Here is a 19,340-nt window from a genome sequence, read left to right on the forward strand (position 1 = left end):
GAAGTGGCATTTTTAAAATGCATGTTCTAGAGACAATAAATAAAAGGGTGATGTAACTTCCCAATGAAAAGGTGCAATCATAATAATAGTGAAACCTTTTTTTCAAGAAAAAATATTAATCAAAGGGGAAAAGTTGCTTACTTGTACACATTCTTGCTTTATTCAAAGCAGAACAAAGTGGAAAATTGATTGTTACTCTTATGATGAAGGAAACATGCTAAAATAAATAGATTTTCACCAACTTAAGACAACACGATTGAAATATGCTTGAGGTTGCACTCAAATTTAAAACTCCTTAGTATGCTTGCAAATAGAGTAAAACACAAAATATAGAGAAATGATGGTTGTCAACAACGAACAAAAATGGATGCATAATTAAGATAGAAGAAAGGGCTACCCTATAGATTTTGGTGAATCAACATACTAGCACTTGAAATGGTCTAATGCATATCGTAATTAATGATTACAATCATGTTCATGATTATTATGGCTTAAGTAGGGGTGGAAAAGATCGATCCTTACATGCCATCTTTTTTTCAATGTGGTTGCTCAAATATCTCTTTCACTCTAGTTGGTTTAAGCTCGTGACCTTTAATTCAGAGCCATAGTAGCTCAAGAAGTGTTTTTAGAATGTTATTTTTAACCTTTGAAGAGTGGATGGGGACATCATGGTGATGACTCATGAGTGATAGGAAAAAAAGAGAGCTTGTAGTGTGATTTTAAATGGCTTAATCCAAGCAACTTTACCTTGTTCTTAAAATCAAAGAGTAAGAAATTTGTATTCTTAACTATACCAATTCATCACTAAATTATTATTGAGAAAATTTTTTCATCAAATGAGAAAAATGTTTTTTAAAGCTATGACGAGGCCTACTTAGTATGGGGATGACCCTCCTGTGTCTTTTTGCTTTATAGCCATAGCAATACAAGTAGATAGTAGAACTTGAACAACCTGAACTTGTGTAACACAAGTGTTTGTTGACAGTCCAAGAATATGTTTTGGATGCGAGGTAGAGGGACATTAGTACGTGAAGACAAGGCTCGAGTGTTTGCTTTAAGGTAAGTGTGCGTAAATATACACACACACAAGTGTGGGTTCACATGAGCAAGATTGTCCATCCACCCAATGGGTAGGCATCTAAATTGTGTACAAGTGTGAGTTTGGTGAACTGAAAAAGTGTGGGTGGGGGTAGAGGAAACTTGGTGGGCTTCCTGGAGGCTATAGCACCAAGGTTATAGCACCAAGGTTCTCTAGATATAATGTAAGTGGGGTAAGATGAGGGTATTCCAGAGGGGCTTTGACAAAATGGACATATGGATATGCTTTCAAGGTGAACAGCTGTTGCGATGGCAAAATCAGGTGTGCTTTTGTTCTAGCTAACCAGCTGTGCATTGAACCATGACTCATTCTTCATAGAAGTCGGGTGAAGGAAGGAGAGGCCACAGAAGAAGTAAAGAGGAAGGTGAAGAAGAAGCGGCGGCCTCTGAAGAGGAAGAAAATGGTGAATAATGGAAGATGACATAAGACCTGGCCATGGAAGCTTCACGGTAGGAAGAAAAAGACTTCGCCTGAAGCGTGAGATAGTCTTTCTTCTTTACTTCTATAAGATTAGCAGAAGTAGAGGCGTCATCTCCATCAAGCTGAGAAGCGGATAAAGGAAGAAGGAGAAGAAGAAAGCAGCTGTTGCAGCAGGAAAGTGTAAATGTTTTGTTTGAAGTTAAACAGGTAGATCGAGCAGGAATAGAGAAGGTCTACCTCTGTGCCAAGTTTTAGGGTTAGAGAAGATCTCTAGCATTCTGCAGAAAAAAGCACAACACATAGCAGCAGGAGCTAAGAAAGCAAGACTGTCATAGATCAAGAAGAAGCAGACAAGGAGAAGTTCCATTGCACTGTATTCTAGGGTTAGGATTAGGGCAAAGAGCAGAAAATCTGTCTCAGAAGGTAGAGAACCTTGCATCAGAGGCCCTGTTACAGGCATTCAATAAGCTAGCGTCTGGTTTTCTTTTTTCCCTGTCTTAAGCTTAAGCAAGACGACTTGATCTTGTCTGCCTTCTACACAACTCCCAGACCATTCTGATATCTGTCGTTACACCTAATTTGCCTTCAGAGACATAGATTTAATTACGTCTGTAAAGGCCCCTAACCCTACGTCCTTTTTGAACACCTAGAACTCAGCTCTGATTTGTTGTTGAATCCCCTTAAATCGTTGATCACAATTACTGATTTGCATTGAAGCATATCAGCTCATCAGCAGCAGTTTTGGTACAAGTCTTTGTGGGAACATGGCTGGCTTTTTGCGAGCTTCTAGCATGAGCTCCCGTGCGCCTACTCCGGTTGATGTAGTAGCAGGCTTACCCTCCCCTTTCCAAGGCTTGGATCTGGAATTTTCTAGAGATGAATTGGGGGAGACCAGCTATGAGATTTTTGCTGCGTCCTGCAGAGCAGCTTCTGGCATTGGAAGCATTGCAAAGAGCAAAACCGGCCTAAACTATGTCTCACAGGCCTCTCAAAAGACCTTAACAGCAAATGCTGCAAGCTCAATTAAGAAGGCACTTGGCTTGCGTTCTAAGAAGAGCCCTGAAAAGGAGCAGGCTGGTGTACCCCCAAAATCAAAGAAGCAACAGACGGCAGTTGACGTTGTAAAGACACAAATGGGCATCTCTGATCAGACTGATACACGTATTAGGCGAGCTTTGTCGCGAACAGCTGCGGGTCAGGTTTGTAAAATTTTTTCCCTGCTTTGTATTGGTCACTTTTGGCCATTCTGTATAGTTTTACTGCTTATTTGATCCATGTTCTAGGGGGTTTTTCTAATTGAAGAAAGGATCGTATGCTATTTGTCTTCAACAGGTGGGCAAGAACGTTGACATGATGCTGCTCCCTTTGGAGCTGCTGCAGCAAATCAGGCTCGCCGATTTTGCGGATGTGAGAGAATATCAACTCTGGCAGAAACGCCAGCTGAAGGTACTGGAAGTTGGGCTGCTGCTGCACCCAGCCGTGAAATTGGACCAGTCCAACAGTGCTGTGCAACGCTTGAAGCAATTGCTGCGTGCTAGCACTGACAAGCCGTTGGAAACAGGGAAGAACTCAGAAAGCATGCAAGCTCTTAGAAGTGCAGCTACAAGCTTAGCAAGCAGAAGTGAGGATGTGAAAACGCAGGAGGTCTGTCACTGGGCAGATGGATTTCCCTTCAACCTACATCTGTACCAGATGCTACTATCTTCCTGTTTTGATAAAGCAGATGAAACTAATCTTATTGATGAGGTCGATGATGTTGTAGACCTCTTTAAAAAGACTTGGGGAATCCTTGGACTGCACCAAGCATTGCATAATGTGTGCTTCATGTGGGTTCTTTTCTGCCAATATGTGGCAACTGGTCAGAACGAGCTCGATTTACTGAGAGCCACTGACACACAAATGGCCGAAGTGGCCAAAGATGCGAAAGAAACAAAGGATCCACAGTATGTGCTGGTTTTGAGTTCTATTCTGACATCAATACAGACATGGGCGGAAAATAGGCTTTTTGCCTATCATGACACTTTCCCAGATGGAGCAAAGGGCTTTATGGAAAACCTACTTCCAGTTGCATTGAATGCTGCAAAAATTCTGCAGGAGGACATCTCTCATGAGTTCCGTCGCAAGCGGAAGGAGGTGGTAGATGTGGCCAGCAGTAGAATCGATATGTATGTCCGGTCATCTCTGAAGACTGCATTTGCACAGGTGCTTGCTTCTTGTTGCCGCTGTCGTATTCTTTGTTCTCAAAACAAACAAATAGATCAAACATGTGACATGGCTGATGGTGTTTGTTTGTGTGACCATACAGATGATGGAGCAAGGAGACTCGAGAAGAAAGTCATTTGGCAAGAAAGGTCCCGTTCCAGGTCTGGTTACTTTAGCCAAGGATACCACTGATCTCATAAGGAGGGAGAGAGAGAGGTTCAGCCCTGTGTTGAATCAGTGGCACCCATTTGCTGCAAGTTTGGCAGCAGCCACTCTACACTCATGTTTCAGCAGGGAGTTGAAACAGTATCTATCGGGTGTAAGTGTACTCACATCTGAATCAGTCGAAGTCCTGCAGGCAGTTGATTACTTGGAGAAAGAGCTGGTACAGATAGCAGTGGAGGATGCTGTTGATTCAGATGATGGTGGGAAGGGAGTGATACGAGAGATGGTTCCTTTTGATGCACAATCTGTGATTGTTTCTCTGTCGAGGAACTGGATACTGGAAAGGCTTGGCCGGCTCCGTGAATGGATTGAGAGAAACCTCAGTCAAGAGGCAAGAAATCTGTTTGATGTATTTAGGTCTTTATTGTTGACATGACGAGGTCTGTCATGTGAGCATATTTTGAGATGCTGTGCTCTATGTTCTTTTTCAGGATTGGAATCCTGAAGCCTTACGGGAGCACTATGGCTCCTCGGTAGTTGAGGTTTTCAGGTTAATTGAGGAGACTCTGGATGCCTTTTTTGCATTACCTGTGGCAGAACCTTCTATCCTACTTCAAGACCTTGTGCCAGGCCTAGATAAGGCACTACAACGCTATGTGGCAGTGACAAAGAGTGGTTGTGGTAAGATATCAAGGCCATGGATTCTGCAAATACAAAAGCAGGCCATAATCTTTCACATGTTGAGTTGTAGTACTGTTCTTGCTTCCGACTTGCTCGCACCACGCTGACTGTGTTCTTACATTTACAGGCTCTAAAAAAGATTTGGTTCCATCGTTTCCACCACTCACAAGATGCAAAGAACCCAAACTTCATACTAGCTTTAGTGGATTGTGGAAGAAAAAGGAAAGAAGTCCAGCCTCAAACAGGAGTAAGGTCCAGGAAAGTGGCAGCCAGAAAGTGGGATCTGCATCATCTAAGATATGTGTCCGCATCAATACCTTGTACCATCTCCAGACAGAACTTGATGTCCTTGAAACAAGACTATCCCATGGTTGGCAGCAGAAAGGCACTGCTCCCCCAAAACCAGCTAAAGGCAGCAAATCTCAACCTCAACCTCAACCTCAATCAAATGGTGTTCATTTACGATTTGAGCAAACACGGATCGGGATTCAAGAGGGTATTCAGCTGCTTTGTGAAGTAGCAGTATATCATGTTATCTTTAGAGACCTCCGGACTGAATTTTGGGAAGGGCTGTATTGTGGGTCTGTTGCACAATCCCGAATAGGACAAGTCCTCCAATCACTTGAGTCACAACTGGTGCTCATAGCAGGGACTGTGAATGAAAAGCTACGAACGCGCATCATTGGGGCCTTGATGAAGGCTTGTTTTGAAACATTGCTTATGGTGTTGCTAGCAGGAGGTCCTACTCGAGCTTTTTATGTTAATGATGCTGAGATGCTTGATGAGGATTTCACTGCTCTGAAGGATCTCTTTAAGGCTGATGGAGAAGGTCTACCCAATGACACAGTGGAGAAGGCAGCTAGGGTTGTGACTCAAGTCCTTCCCTTGTTTGCCATAAGCACGGATGATATTATACAAAATTTTAAGCAGTCCTTGTTGGAGATGCATGGTCCTAATTCCAGCAGGTCCAGGTTACCTCTTCCTGAATCAACAGGGCAGTGGGGTCCAACTGATGCCAACACTCTATTGCGCATTCTTTGTTATCGCTGCGATCCGGCAGCCTCAAAGTTCTTGAAAAAAGCATATGGCCTTCCTAAAAGAAACTGATAATGGCATGTTGATTGTGATCGATCCACATTTGAATTTTCAAGATTTGCTGACTGTAAAGATGTTTGTGGTTTATGGAAAAGTGCTTCTCAGGGTTTTGTGAGGCTTCTTCCATGGTCTGGAGTTGCTGTTAAGTTTTCTTGATTTTGCAGCATTTTGCTCTAAAGGCAGTTTTATGTGATCAGACTTTCTGTATCCATACACACTACAAGCAGGTCTTAATATCAGCTACATTGTTTAACTTCATGCAAGCGTAGGAGAGCATGACTGATTGTCATGTTTTTGGGATGTTAGGTTTATTTTTTCAAATTTTGTCAAGCAAGTTGGGATTCTTATGGAAGGCTAAGTATTCTTGTTAGCCAGCAGTGCTTGATGGAGTTCAGTCTGAGATTGATGTTTCTTTGCGCTTGGTGTGTATGTACGAATGAGTAAAGAAAGCAATTGGGAAGAGAGATTGCAAGAAAGAGTTAAGTTTGTGAGTGACAATGAGGTGTCTAAAGAGATACTTTCTTTCACATGCACCTTGCACTGGAGTGCTATGTGACACATTGGCTCTATATGAGTGCACCATTCATCAAGAGGATTTACCTTTTTAGGAATATTTTGTTGTATGCCATGGCCCCATTGTGAGCCCCAATCTGGTACGTGTCAGGCATGAGCTACGTAGGTCAATCTCCACAGCCATAGAGAGTCTGCATGTGTGAGTCCCCTTAACCCACTTGGGAGAATTTATCAGATAGTGCATGTAGTGTCAGTCCTAGAAATAGGTATGGATCAATAGCATTTAGTTTAATTACTTGGCATTGTTTATGGGCTTTCCGGCCGACAGTGGAGCCAAGCATGTACCTGTCGGTCAGCATTTGCAGCAGGCTGACAGCATTATGGGTACAAGAGGCTAGGCTGGCAAGTCGGGTAGTAGTGAAAAAAGCATTTTATTCCATGCGTACCTTTGATAGCATTTAATGCTATTTTTTAATCCATTTTGCTACTTGCTGACAGCTTATGTTGGCCAACCAACAGCATAGAGACATATATAAGTAGCGTCTCAGTCATGATTCATGCATTCAGGTATTCTAGTATTCTAGAGCACAAATTCTCTAGAATTTGATGAATCCAATGTGCCTCAGTGGAGGAGAGAAGGTAGGATTTGTACTCGGCCTCAATGAAAGAAGTAGCAATAGTCCTTTGCTTCTAAGACTTCCAAGAATCCAAGCATGAAGCAATATCCAAATGTAGATCTCCGAGTATCAATACAACTTGTCTAATTAGAATTTGTGAAACCAACCAAATCAGCACCACTGGAATAGGTGATGCCATAATTTGAAGTACCTTGAAGATAACGAAGAACTCTCAAAGCTGCCTGCCAATTAGACCTTCGTGCGGTTGATGAGAATTGGTTGAGAACACTCATATCATAGGAGAGATCTGGACGGGTGTTAACAAGGTAAAGCAATGAGCCAACAATCTGTCGATACTTTGCGGAATCCACTAAGGTTGTATCATCCTCCTTGGATAATTGCATTGGGATCCATGGGACGAAAGAGGTGTACAGTTTGACAATCCATAAAGTGAGAGCAGCGTCTTCACATACTTTTGCTGAGAAATGAAGATACAATCATCTTTTTGATAAACCTCTAGCCCAAGAAAATAATGAAGAAGGCCAAGATTAGTCATCTCAAATGTCTCTAAAAGCTTGGACTGAATTTGTGTGACCAACTCAAAGGTTATCAACATACAAAACAATGACACAAATATCCCCATTAGAAAGAAGGGCATAGAGATTGTCCATGCAGGATGAGAAAATGTGTGAAAGAGACCAGAGCTGAGGTAGTCCGTTTACAACCTGCTGAGAATGGAACTTCTGTAAGGTAGCAATGGGTACATGACCGAAGTGTGAATGCCAGAAAGAAGTATATGCCTTAGAAACCAAAGCCATCAAGGGAGAGAAAAGCTGATGAATATGGGAGTCATTGCGAGTGAGCTGGGAAATAAAGTTGGTGATCTTGTAGAGACCCCCATCATGGACTCCATTGGCAACAATCGAGAGAGTCTTCTTGTCGATCACTTCAATGACCTCATCATCAACGTACACAGCAAGTCCCTTCTGAGAAGCTTTGTACACTGAAAACATATTTTTAGAAATCTGTGGTACATATAAAACATCATGTAAGGTGGCAGAGGAACCCAAAGAAACATTACCAACACCGGTGATAAGAAGCGAGGAGTTGTCGCCGATGTGAACTGAAGAAGAGAGAGTATGGTAGTCCTCCAAGATATGGCTTGATTGGTCATGTGGACAGAAGCACCACTATCACCAACCCATTCCATTGCCTCAGGTGTGTCACTGACCTCTTCTGGAGAATTCATCTATGTGATCACGAGGAGCGAATCCTGTGAAGAAGCGGATGAATCTGTGAATGCCATGTATGCTTCTTTGGCAGATCCCTCCTTTGAAACTTTGTCCTTGCCCTTGTATTTGGTGTTGTCCTTGTCAGATGCTTTGAAAGCATCTTGGGCTTTATACTTGGCTTTAGCTGGTCGAGAGCTATCGCAACGCGAGCAAAGCAGTGATGCTCAGTATGACATGCCCTGCCACAATAATCACATTCATTCCTTTTGTCCTTGGACTCCTTTGAATCCTATTTACCCTTGCCTTTGGCTTTTGTTTTTGTTGTTGTTGTTAGATTTTCCTTTTCTGCCTTTGCCTTTGCCCTTGTTAGAGGCAACAAAAGCAGACTCCGACTTGCCTTTTCCGCGAAGCATACACTTGTCATGGAGATAACTCACGACTTCCTCAAAAGGGGGAAGAGAATCATGGAAGTAAATTGATCCCTAAAAGAATCAAAGGAAGCAATAAATTTACCAAGAAGTTTATGGATAGGATTGTTGATTGTGCTCCCTTACTCCTCAAGCTTCAGCTTGATATGAGTGAACTCTCTAATCTTCTCAACCATGTTATCTGACTCATTGATTGTAATCTTCTCCAGATTTGACTCTAGTTTGGCATTCTTCACTGTCGAAACTGTTGAGATATCAAGCTCAACTAGTGCTACGACGGACATTGATGACCCGCCTAGGTGATAGTGTCCGCATCTACACTACTGGCAAGGTTGGTGAGATTATGGGTGATATGCGGCCAGTTGGTTGAGTAGAGAATAAGAAGAAGATAGAAGAAAATTTAGCTACCCATCTTTGTCTTGTGTCTTGCTCTCTCTCTTGTGTGTGTGTTTGCTTGCTAGGGTTTGAAGCTCTCCCTCTCCCTCACATTCTCTTTATGGTATTAGAGCCTGGTTCGTGTGAGAGCTAAGGAGGCAAGCAATAGGCAAGAACAAGCAAGGAAAGAAGCGGTACTACACGGGTAAGAGCACCATCATCTCTTTCCCCTTCTTGGTTTAGGTAAGTACAACACCCCCTCAGTAGCCTGGGAGCTACACATCTCTGATTGAGGAGTTGTCTTCCTCGCGGGAGCGGAGCTATAGGGCATGTATAGCATCTTACTGGACAAAAAGTTTTCTGCCAGATTCGCGTTGTTTCGGGCTCGTTATTACGGGCCCTATTTTGTCACTGCAAGGTATTTTTGACAGTTTTCTGGAAGTTCTGGTAGAGAACCGGTTTTGCTCGAAATCTGGTTATTGCAGTGCAACAGTGCTTTTTGGAAGTGCAGACAGGGTTTACACATGTATTGTTGATACTGGGTGTATGTACATGTACTCTGGTCACATTTGGTGACACACAAGTTGTGCTGAAGTACCGCTTTGTTGCAGCAGTTTTATAGGAGATAATGTTGTATTATAGGTTGCATACAGAAGTTGTCTGTTTGCAGGTTTATTGATTGCTGTAGGAAAACATGTCTGATGGAATTAATCAGATTGTTAGTGAGAAGCTGGATAAGAATAACTTCCACGCCTGGAAGTTCAGAATGACCAATTTCCTAATGGGTAAAGGATTTTGGGATTATGTAGGAGACAATGAGGAGCCTCCAGAGAAAGTCATGTATTGGATTTCAATTAGTGTCACAGACACTATGATAGGACACATACAGGATGCAAACACTCCAGCAGTTGCATGGCAGAATCTGGTTCAGATGTTCTAGACCAACACAAAGGTAAGGAAGTTGCAGTTAAAGCAAGAGTTGCATACTGTGGAAAAGAAAGCATGTCCATCCATGAATATGCCTTAAAGATCAAGGGCATTGTTGAATCCCTTGGGTCTATCAATGTATCGGTGGAGGATGATGATTTGGTGAGTGTCGGTCTGAATGGGCTTGGCAAAGAGTACAAGCCATTCAAGACCTCCATTACAGTTAGGGAGAATATTCCCAACTTTCGGGACTTGATATCTATGCTGATCATAGAAGAAAAGGCTTTAGGTGAGGATTCTTGTCACAAAGCGCAAGAACACATTGGAACAGCCTTCTACTCTAATTCAGGTAGAGGCAGAGGTAGAGGCCGTGGTCGAGGTGGTGGCCAACACGGAAATCAAAATTCTAGACAACAACAATCCAATGATTCATAACAACTTACACAAGGGGAAGAGACCAGTCTAGAGGCAGGGGGAGCCAAAGGGGCCGAGGTGGTTGGCAAAGAAATCAAAATGCAAATAGCATAGAGTGCTATTACTGTGGCAAACCAGGACACATGGCAAAGGATTGCCCTACAAAAAGAAAAATTACATTAAAAGTGGAAAGTTGCAGAGTAAGGCAACTAATGCATCATCTAGCAAATATGGAGGTGATGACATAAGTGAGCAGCTGTTTGTGATGTAGCACATGCTTAGTTCCATAACAGGGGATGTGTCAGGATCTCAAGATATATGGTATGTGGATTCTAGCGCCTCTAACCACATGACCAGTCATGTTGAGTGGTTTAGAGATATGCAAAAAATGAAAAAACCAGGTTATGTAGAAACACGTGATGATACTGCGCATTCCATTGTGCATGTTGGTAAAGTGCGATTGTCTATGTGCAAGATGGCGAAATGCAGTACTTAGCTGATGTACTTCATGTTCCGAATAATACAAAGAACTTGGTTTCTGTTGGACAGATGGTTGAGCAAGGACTGCAAGTGAGGTTTAATCTTCAAGGATGTTTTGTGGAAGACTTCAAAAATAAGTGTCGCTTGGTTGCAAAGGGTAACAGAAATGGTAGGATGTTTACTTTGGATGTGACCATGCCTGAGATAAAGACAACCATGTTTGCGCATGAAACAGGTGTCATTGCACATATTGACATATGGCACAAGTGCATTGGTCATGTGAATGTATAGCGAGGACTAAAGTCTATGCAGGCCCAAAATATTGTTGCAGGTTTGCCAAAGTTTAAGGTTGACGGTATGCATAAGGTATGTGAAGCATGCCAACTTGGTAAGCAAGCCAAACATGCTTTCCCACACGAAAAGCATGTCAGTGCAAGGCCATTGGATGTCATACATTTAAATGTATGGGGACCGGCCAAAACTGCAACAATTGCAGGTTGCAGGTACTATGTTACATTCATTGATGACTAGGAAAGTGTGGGTTTATTTCATGAAGAAGAAAAGTGAGGTGTTTGCTCACTTTCAAAGATTTAAAGCCTTGGTCAAGAAGGAAAAAGGCATGCAAATAAAATGCCTAAGATCAGATGGTGGGGGAGAATATTTCTCCAATGAGTTCAGCGATTTCTTGAGAAAGCAGAGAATCAAGAGGCAGTTCTATTAGTCATCTATGTGGATGAATTGATTATCACTGGTGATAATGATGCAGACATACATGATGTCAGGATGCTTTTGAAGCACAAGTTTGAGATGAAGGATTTGGGTGAGCTGCGGTATTTCTTGGGCATAGAGGTGGTGAGATCACCTCATGGCATTTTGCTATGGCATTTTGCTATTACAGAGGCAGTATGGCTTGGACATGTTGTCCAAGTATGGTATGATAGGCTGTAAGCCTATTTCAGTGCCATTGGAGCAAAACACAAAGTTTTCTGCAGATATAGGTGAGCTTTTGAAGGACCCCACTACATACAGGCGCATAGTGGGTAGTTTGATCGACATGACCATTACAAGGCTTGAGCTATGCTAATCCTCAGGTACATAAAGTTCACAGTTTTATTATGGACTTTTCTATGAGGCTGGTACAAAGATACAGTTGCATGGGTACACAGATACTGATTGGGCTGGTAGTATTGCAGACACGAGATCTACCAGTGGTTTTATGTTCCCATTTGGGAGTGCTGCTGTGAGTTGGAGCAGTAAGAAGCAACTAACAGTTGCCTTGTCGAGTTACAGAGGTAAAGTACAGGGGTGCTGCTATGGCAGCTTGTGAGGTAGCTTGGTTAGCATACAGTTGGCCAGTAACCCAATATATCATGCTAGAACGAAGCACATTGAGGTGCGTTATCACTTTGTGAGGGAGAAGGTTCTAGCAGGAGATGTAGATCTGGTATATGTCAGCACAGAGCATCAAGGTGGCTGACATCTTCAGTGTGTGGAGTTGAGCTCGAGGGGGGATTATTGAGATATCGAGCTCAACTAGTGGGCACAAAGAAGCTCCACAGGTTTAGGAGCTTACTTGGAATGCAGTGTGTGGAGTTGAGCTCGAGGGGGATTATTGAGATATCGAGCTCAACTAGTGCTATGGCAGACATTGATGACCCGCTTGGGTGATAGCTTTTCTGCATCTACACCACTAGCATGGTTTGTGAGATTATGGGTGATATGCAGCCAGTGGGATGACAGGCTGTGTGAGCCATTTTGGATTACTGGAGACTGGCATAGTTATAGCGCCAGCTCATTTAGTTGGGTTCACATTATGGACTGACCCTTGTATGTTGTAGTAGTTGAGTACTAACCCATATAGTGTGTACTCTTATCTTTATGTTATGTTGGTTGAGTAGAGAAGAAGAAGATAGAAGAAAATTCAGCTATCCTTCTCTCTCTTGTGTCGTCTTGCTCTCTCTTGTGTGTATGTGTTTGCTTGCTAGGGTTTGAAGCTGGTTTGAAGCTCTCCCTCTCCCCCATATTCTCTTTAGAAACTCTCCCATACCTCCTCTGGATCTCCATCCACATCCGAGAGCATTACTCTAAGTAGAGATACATTGTGCGCCTGTATAGACGGAGTCATGCAATGGTTGATGATAAGACGGGCCCGAGCATCCAATATGCTTATCAAAGAAAGGTCCAAGTGAGGTGTGGAGAAGGACATCCACACATCGGCTCCTTCCAGCAATAACTGAGTGTAGAAAGACCAAGTATGATAGGTGGTGGCTTTAAGCTTCATGGAGTCACTGAATCGGGGAGGAGGATTGTAGGATGGCATATGGGTAGGGGTGGAAGCATGAACTAGATGAGAGAAACTCAGAGAAAAAATATTGGGAAGAGGAACAAGCTGGGGAGTGGGAGCAAGGGATCCAGGCAGTGAAGGTGCTATCGACTACAGAGAAGGATCAGTAGTAGAGAAATCTCTTGAAGCCACGTCTTCTTAAAAGAAACCTTCTTTGAAGTAAGAGGGCTGTAAAAAATAGCAAATAGTCTCCTCTTAAGTTGAACACAACAAGAGGAGAGAAAGAAGAAAGGGAGGGAGGGTGGGAAAAAAAATCTCTCAGGAACCCTGTCCTCAACACCTAGAAGAGAGCTTCAGCCTCTAACAGCAAAAACGTAGTAGTCCCAGGCTACAGATGTAGAAAACGTAGCACTCTTGAGGAAGCCTCTACTCCAATCAAAAAAACACAGCACTTTTCTGCCTGTAGGTCAGTGTTTGGCTCTGATACCATGAAAGAAAGAGAAAACACATGTTGTAGGCAAAAGCACAAATTGTAGAAGGCTGTAGATAGTTGATTATTGTTGAAAATGAACATGAAGGAAGCCCGTAGGTGCTTACAAGCATAAGAGACTGTTGCGACAACGAATGACCTCTAGCAAATATGCAAGAATGAGATGGGAAATGATGAGAAGGGTGTGAACCCTTGTATATGTCCCATATGAGCTAGTCGGCCAACTACTATAGCAGGCCGACATTAGCCTTGAGGCATAAATATGCCATAAATAGCCTTAAAAAGACTCATAAAATGGTAGAAAAAATCCTATATGATGTCTGCTATGCAATGTAGGGCCTCATAGAAATGACCAGTACAAGCATGCTAAGGTACATGTAGACCATCTGGAGATCATATATTTTCCAACACAGTCATCATTCACACTTATTGTAAGTTCTCCAAAGAATAATATAAGCAAGTACTCCTGCTTTCAAGGGGTCCCTTAGTGGGTAAATTGGGACCCAATATTGTGTCGACTCTAATCAAGTTTCTCTCTCTCTCTCTCTCTCTCTCTCTCTCTCTCTCTCTCTCTCTCTCTCTCTCTCTCTCTCTCTCTCTCTAAGTGGAATTGCACAGACGCACAGGTATAAAGAAGGCTTTGTTGTGCATTACGATGATCAACCTCTTGCATGCTACATTGGTATTAGAGTTGCAGGTTGTAACCCAACTTGGCTACCCTAAAGTGAGAGCATTCCATGGATCAGGTGCATTGGTGAGACCGAATGGCATCACCACAAACTCGTAATGGCCACGTTCAGTCCTGAAGGCTACTTTTAGAATGTGAGCTACGTAAAGATCCAAACCTGATGAAAGCCACTTTTGAGATCTATCTTTGAAAAGAACTTTGCACCATTGAGTCGCTCAAGGACTCAATCCTAGGCATTGGGAACCTATTCTTCACTGTGAGCTTGTTAAGAGCCCTGCAGTCCATGAATAATCATGTGGACTTGTCTTTCTTCTCTACACAAAAAAGATAGGTGCAGCAAAGGGCAAGGATGACGGCCGAATGAATCCAGCATGGAGTAGCTAGGAAAGCTAGTGCACCAAATCTCTCTCTAGTGCCTTAGAAAGAGGCAATAGGGGAACTTACTGGGTGGTTCCGTGCTGGGGACAAACTTAATGCAATGATCCTCAGGGCAACTGGGTGGGATCTACGGAGGAAGATCATCCTTTAGCATGATGTCCGAAAATTGTGCTAGGAGACCATCCAACTTTAACGTTAATGGGGTTGTTGAATGAATAGCAGATTGCTGGCTATGGACCAAAATCAATGCACACTTGGTTCCTTTTCTGATAGCTTGTTGGGCTTGGATGTGTGAGATTAGCGGAATACCTAAAATGCTCCTATCCCTGCGAATTAGGACAGGCTCAGGAACACCATCAACAATCGTGAAAGTGTCCTACCTCCAATCAAGAATGGGTGCATACTCCCTAAACCACTGAATATTGAGAATCATATCATACGCCAAAAGAGGTGAGACAATGAAGTCTCACTGAAATGTGGCCTTTTGAACCATGAATGAACAATCGTGAAAGTGTCCTACCTCCAATCAAGAATGGGTGCATACTCCCTAAACCACTGAATGCTGAGAATCATATCATACCCCAAAAGAGGTGAGACAATGAAGTCTCATTGAAATGTGGCCTTTTGAACCATGAATGAGAAATGGTAAGCCTTATGAGAGATGTGTGTGTGAAGATCGGGTGTGAACCCGTCTATGTCCAGATAATGGGGTACAAGAGTACAACTCATCTTTTTAGCAAAACTGAGGAGAAATGGCATCCTCATAGTTGCCCATATCAAAGAGAACAATGAATTATTGTCCCTTTGCTCTGTCATAAGCACGAATGAGGGATTTCTTTTTCTCCTCAACCTCACCCTCCTACTTATCGTCAAACACCACTTTGGATACGGCGTTTAAGGTGGGCAAGAGTTGGATTGCATTTGTGGCCGATGCAGGAGGTGTAGTTGTAGCTATGGCGGTGGCTTACTATGGAGGCAAAGGCTTTGGTGGCTTGCGCTGCCTGCCACTCGGTACAATCTTTCTTACCATGCCCCATGGTGTGGTAGAAGAAACATATGTTCTCCCGCTTATACTGTGTTTGCTCTTGTGGTTGGAGATATCCACCAGTGATGCCCTCCTTGGCCTTTTCCTCAGGTGTTTTCTTAGGCGTGAAGGTTTTATCCTTCTTGCCTCCTGAAGTGCTCTAGGATTATTTCTTATTATCTTTGCTATTATGAGCCCCCTTTCCCCCCCCCTGAGATGATGACTGTTGGGTTGTGGATGATTGTTGTTGGAGTTTGGAGGTAGACTAGGGTTGCTTGGGCTCACCTCCATTCAACATCATTTCCTCATTCTGAGCAAGAGTGAGAACCATGTCATGAGACTATGGCTCAAAATTATGCAGAGTAAACCTAATGTTTGTATCCAAACCTCTAATGAATTGTTTCAATTTATCGTCCTCTGATATACCTAATTGCTATGGTGATGTGATTACGTTAATAGAGTAAGTTAGCACGGGTGACCCATTTTGGGGGATTTTGTAAAACTCATCCTCAAGGTCGGTCATGTATTGTGGAAGGAGAAACCTTTTCTTTAGGTCTGACACAAAGGTTTCCCATACATACTGTGGAGTCCCTGTGAATAGGTCTACATGTAGACTCGACCAATGCTGCCACCAAGTGACCGCTTCACTTGAAAGGTGAGGTGCTGCTAGAGGTGGACTCGATCTTGTGGATCTGAAAGCTTAGCCAAAGGAAAATATGCGAGAAAAATTGATGAATGAATTGTAATAATCTAGCATGATCACACTTATCATCATACTTACTGAAGTTCAGTTGAGCTCGTATGACGGTGGTGGTTGGGGTGGTGGAGGAACTTGTGCCTTGGTTCGCCCTAGTGTAGGGAGAAGAGACAAAACATTCACCTACATAGCAGCTATCAACTGCTGATTTTGGAGTTGCATAGCCTCATGATTAAGCCTTTCTCGAGTAGCTTGGTCTGCTTGCTTTCGGTCTTCTTCATCCCTATGTTTAGCTTCCTTGGCCCTTCATTCATCCTCCTGGCGAGCTTCTTTGGCTAGCTATTCTTTGTGCCATTGCTACTCCATGAGAAGCAATAAATTTTCCAATTTTGAGAGCTCTTTGGGCTTCCTTGCTGCTTCTTTGTCTATTTCAGCTACTGCTTTGGCTTTTTCAACCTCTTCTTTAGGTTTTTTTTCTTGTGCCGCTTCTTCTTTGGATTCGATTTGCTACCTTAGCAACCTGTTTTGCTCCAAGAGCAATTTGATGAAATCTTCATTGTTTGGCGGAAACGTCTCTATAGGAGGTGTGCCTTCCCTATAGAACTCTTCTTCAATATCTTCCTTGTAACTTGGTGACGATGTCTCTCCTGACATTGTGGAGGCCTGGGTGGTTTTTTCCAACCTTGGTAACTGAGTCTGTCAAAGAGCGTCTTCCCAAAGTGCATGAAGCATACACTAGGAAAGCCAACAAATCAAGAGGAGATGTCAACTTTAAAGAAGGGGACTGGGTATATCTTTGGATTATGAAGCAAAGACTTAAGCAAGTGGGCAAGCATTGTCCAAAACTATCCTTTCGCAACTTCGGACCCTTTCCTATCATTAAAAAGATAAAGATATCTCTATGAAGCTTAAGCTTCTTGATAGTTGGACTATGCATAATGTTTTCCATGTTTCTTGGTTGAAGCCGTACATTGCAGGATATTACAGATGAGCAACAACCGGATGTGGTAGATGAAGCCGAAGTAATTGAGCGTGAACAGATTCTCCTCCACAGGTGGAAGCATGGATTCGATCGAAGACAAAGACAATTCTACACGAAGTTTCGAGACCAAGGTACCCATGAAGCAGTATGGCTCGACGAAGAGTTCTTCCCCGACGAGTATCCCTAGCTCCTGGCGCACTACTTGGAAGCGATGAACCTACCACCAAGCTAAGCAGGAGGGAATGTCACATGCACCCTGCACTAGAGTGCTATGTGACACAGTGGCTCTACATCAGTGCACCATTCATCAGTAGGATTTATCTTTTTAGGAATATTTTATCGTATGCTGTGGCCCCATTGTGAGCCCATGTCTGAGACATGTCAGGCACGAGCTACATAGGTTAGTCTTCACAGCCATAGAGAGTCTGCATGTGTCAGTCCTCTTAACCCACTTGGAGAATTTATCAGATAGTGCATGTAGTGTTAGCCCTAGAAATAAATATGCATCAGTAGCATTTAGTTTAATTGCCTGGCATTGTTTATGGGCTTTATTTTGGCATGTCCAAGGAGTAATCTCATCCCTGGACAACAATGTGACCAACCGACCCAGCAGTGGAGCCAAGCATGTACATGTGTTGGCCAGCATTTGTAGTAGGCCGGCAACATTATGGGTACAAGACTCCGTTCGGCCAGGCTACAGTGAGTCAGGTAGTAGTGAAAAATAGCATTTTATTTCGTGCGCAGCTTTGATAGCATTTAATGCTCTTTTTTTTCCACTTTGCTACTGGCTGACAACTTATGCTGGCTGACAAGCAGCATAGAGACATATATAAGCAGTGTTTCAATCCGCATTCATGCATTCAGGTATTCAGCAAATTCAGCATCAATTCCAAGCAGATTCCAGCATTTCCAGGCCTCCACGAAGGGAATCTTCAGCATTCAACCAACATGCATGCATCCCTCAGTTTTGGGATTGCATAGTGGTCATTGAAGAGCCATTTAAATGAGCTTGGATAGCATCCGGATCAGCCTGTGTTTGGTCTACATTGTCCTTGCATCTGGCAATCCTCAATCTCACACTCATTTTAAGTTCTCCAAAGAATAATATAAGAAAATACTCTTGCTTGTTGCAGGGGGCCCCTTCAGTGGGTAAATTGGGACCCAATATTGTGTCGACTCTTAATGATCAACCTCTTGCAAGCTACACTTTCAGAATCTGTTTTTTAAATTCTTACTACAGATCATAAATCCATGGTTGTCAGAGTTGGTGATGTAATGTAAATAGCCCTCATTATTTCCAAAGATTTGTATGGATATTTGTATAAAGCTCTAAAAATAGTCCCATGTATTTATAGGTTGTTTACATAGCAGCTTCAGCAGATTAGCCATTTCCTGAAGTTTGCTCTTCAAACAAAACCTCTAATTAGACAGATTGGAATTTTATATGATGTATCGAAGGATTTCCATCATAATTTCAAGAGCCAACACCTTGACAAGGTAGAGTGCACTCTTAAATGGCTTCTTGGGAGCATCTTTTAAGGTTCTCTCAACCTCATCCAAGTATTCTCAAATATGTTGGAATGTCACACCTCCACTTGTTGGAGACACTTGCATCTTGCATTCGTGGTTTGACAAAAAATGCCATTCATGCCAAGTGTTTGAGTTTCTCTACAATTTCAAACTTGTTTTTAGAAGGGCACATGTACGAGTTTCAAGATGGCATTGTTTCCTTGAATTGTTTTGTGTGTGTGTCATGGGGTGTGACCCATTAACATGCATTTATTTGTTTTAGGAAATGTCTCACATCAAATTCTTTATTCTACACTTGTGTCAACAAACAGGCCCGGGTTACACAACAATGAGAATGATTTTGATGGGACTGCAGATACTAAAAAATGCCCTAAACCTTGCAGATAGCTCGAGATTTGAATCTCTTATAAAATATTTGAAGGTCTAATGGTTGAGGCCATCTTATTCTTTGCATCTTCTGCAAAGAATAAGCAGAACTAGGATCTTTCCCAAGGTTACCACTCTTCAGTTGCTCTAAGTAGGAACACAATGAATCCACATAATAATAGTGAACGAATGGTTAACATGGTGTATGTACCAACACCTCTTTCCTAAAAGTGACCAAATGTAGATAAACTTG

The 19,340-nt window shown here is 42.7% G+C and overlaps 1 protein-coding gene across 1 annotated transcript; it reads left to right on the top strand.

Annotated features, from left to right (window-relative positions):
* The first annotated feature begins 906 nt into the window (after window positions 1-906).
* Window positions 907-5,920, top strand: LOC147615518 (elongation factor Ts (DUF810)). Its single transcript, XM_086779620.1, has 5 exons — window positions 907-2,718; window positions 2,852-3,721; window positions 3,825-4,277; window positions 4,378-4,567; window positions 4,695-5,920. Exons 1-5 carry the CDS (start codon window positions 2,284-2,286, stop codon window positions 5,672-5,674), a joined length of 2,928 nt encoding a protein of 975 aa, XP_086635746.1. The 5' UTR covers window positions 907-2,283; the 3' UTR covers window positions 5,675-5,920.
* The last annotated feature ends 13,420 nt before the right edge of the window (window positions 5,921-19,340 follow it).

The sequence above is a fragment of the Cibotium barometz genome, chromosome 40 (genome assembly GCF_041138505.1).
Source record: "Cibotium barometz isolate CiBa-2024 chromosome 40, ASM4113850v1, whole genome shotgun sequence".
Classification (NCBI taxonomy): Eukaryota; Viridiplantae; Streptophyta; class Polypodiopsida; order Cyatheales; family Cibotiaceae; genus Cibotium; species Cibotium barometz.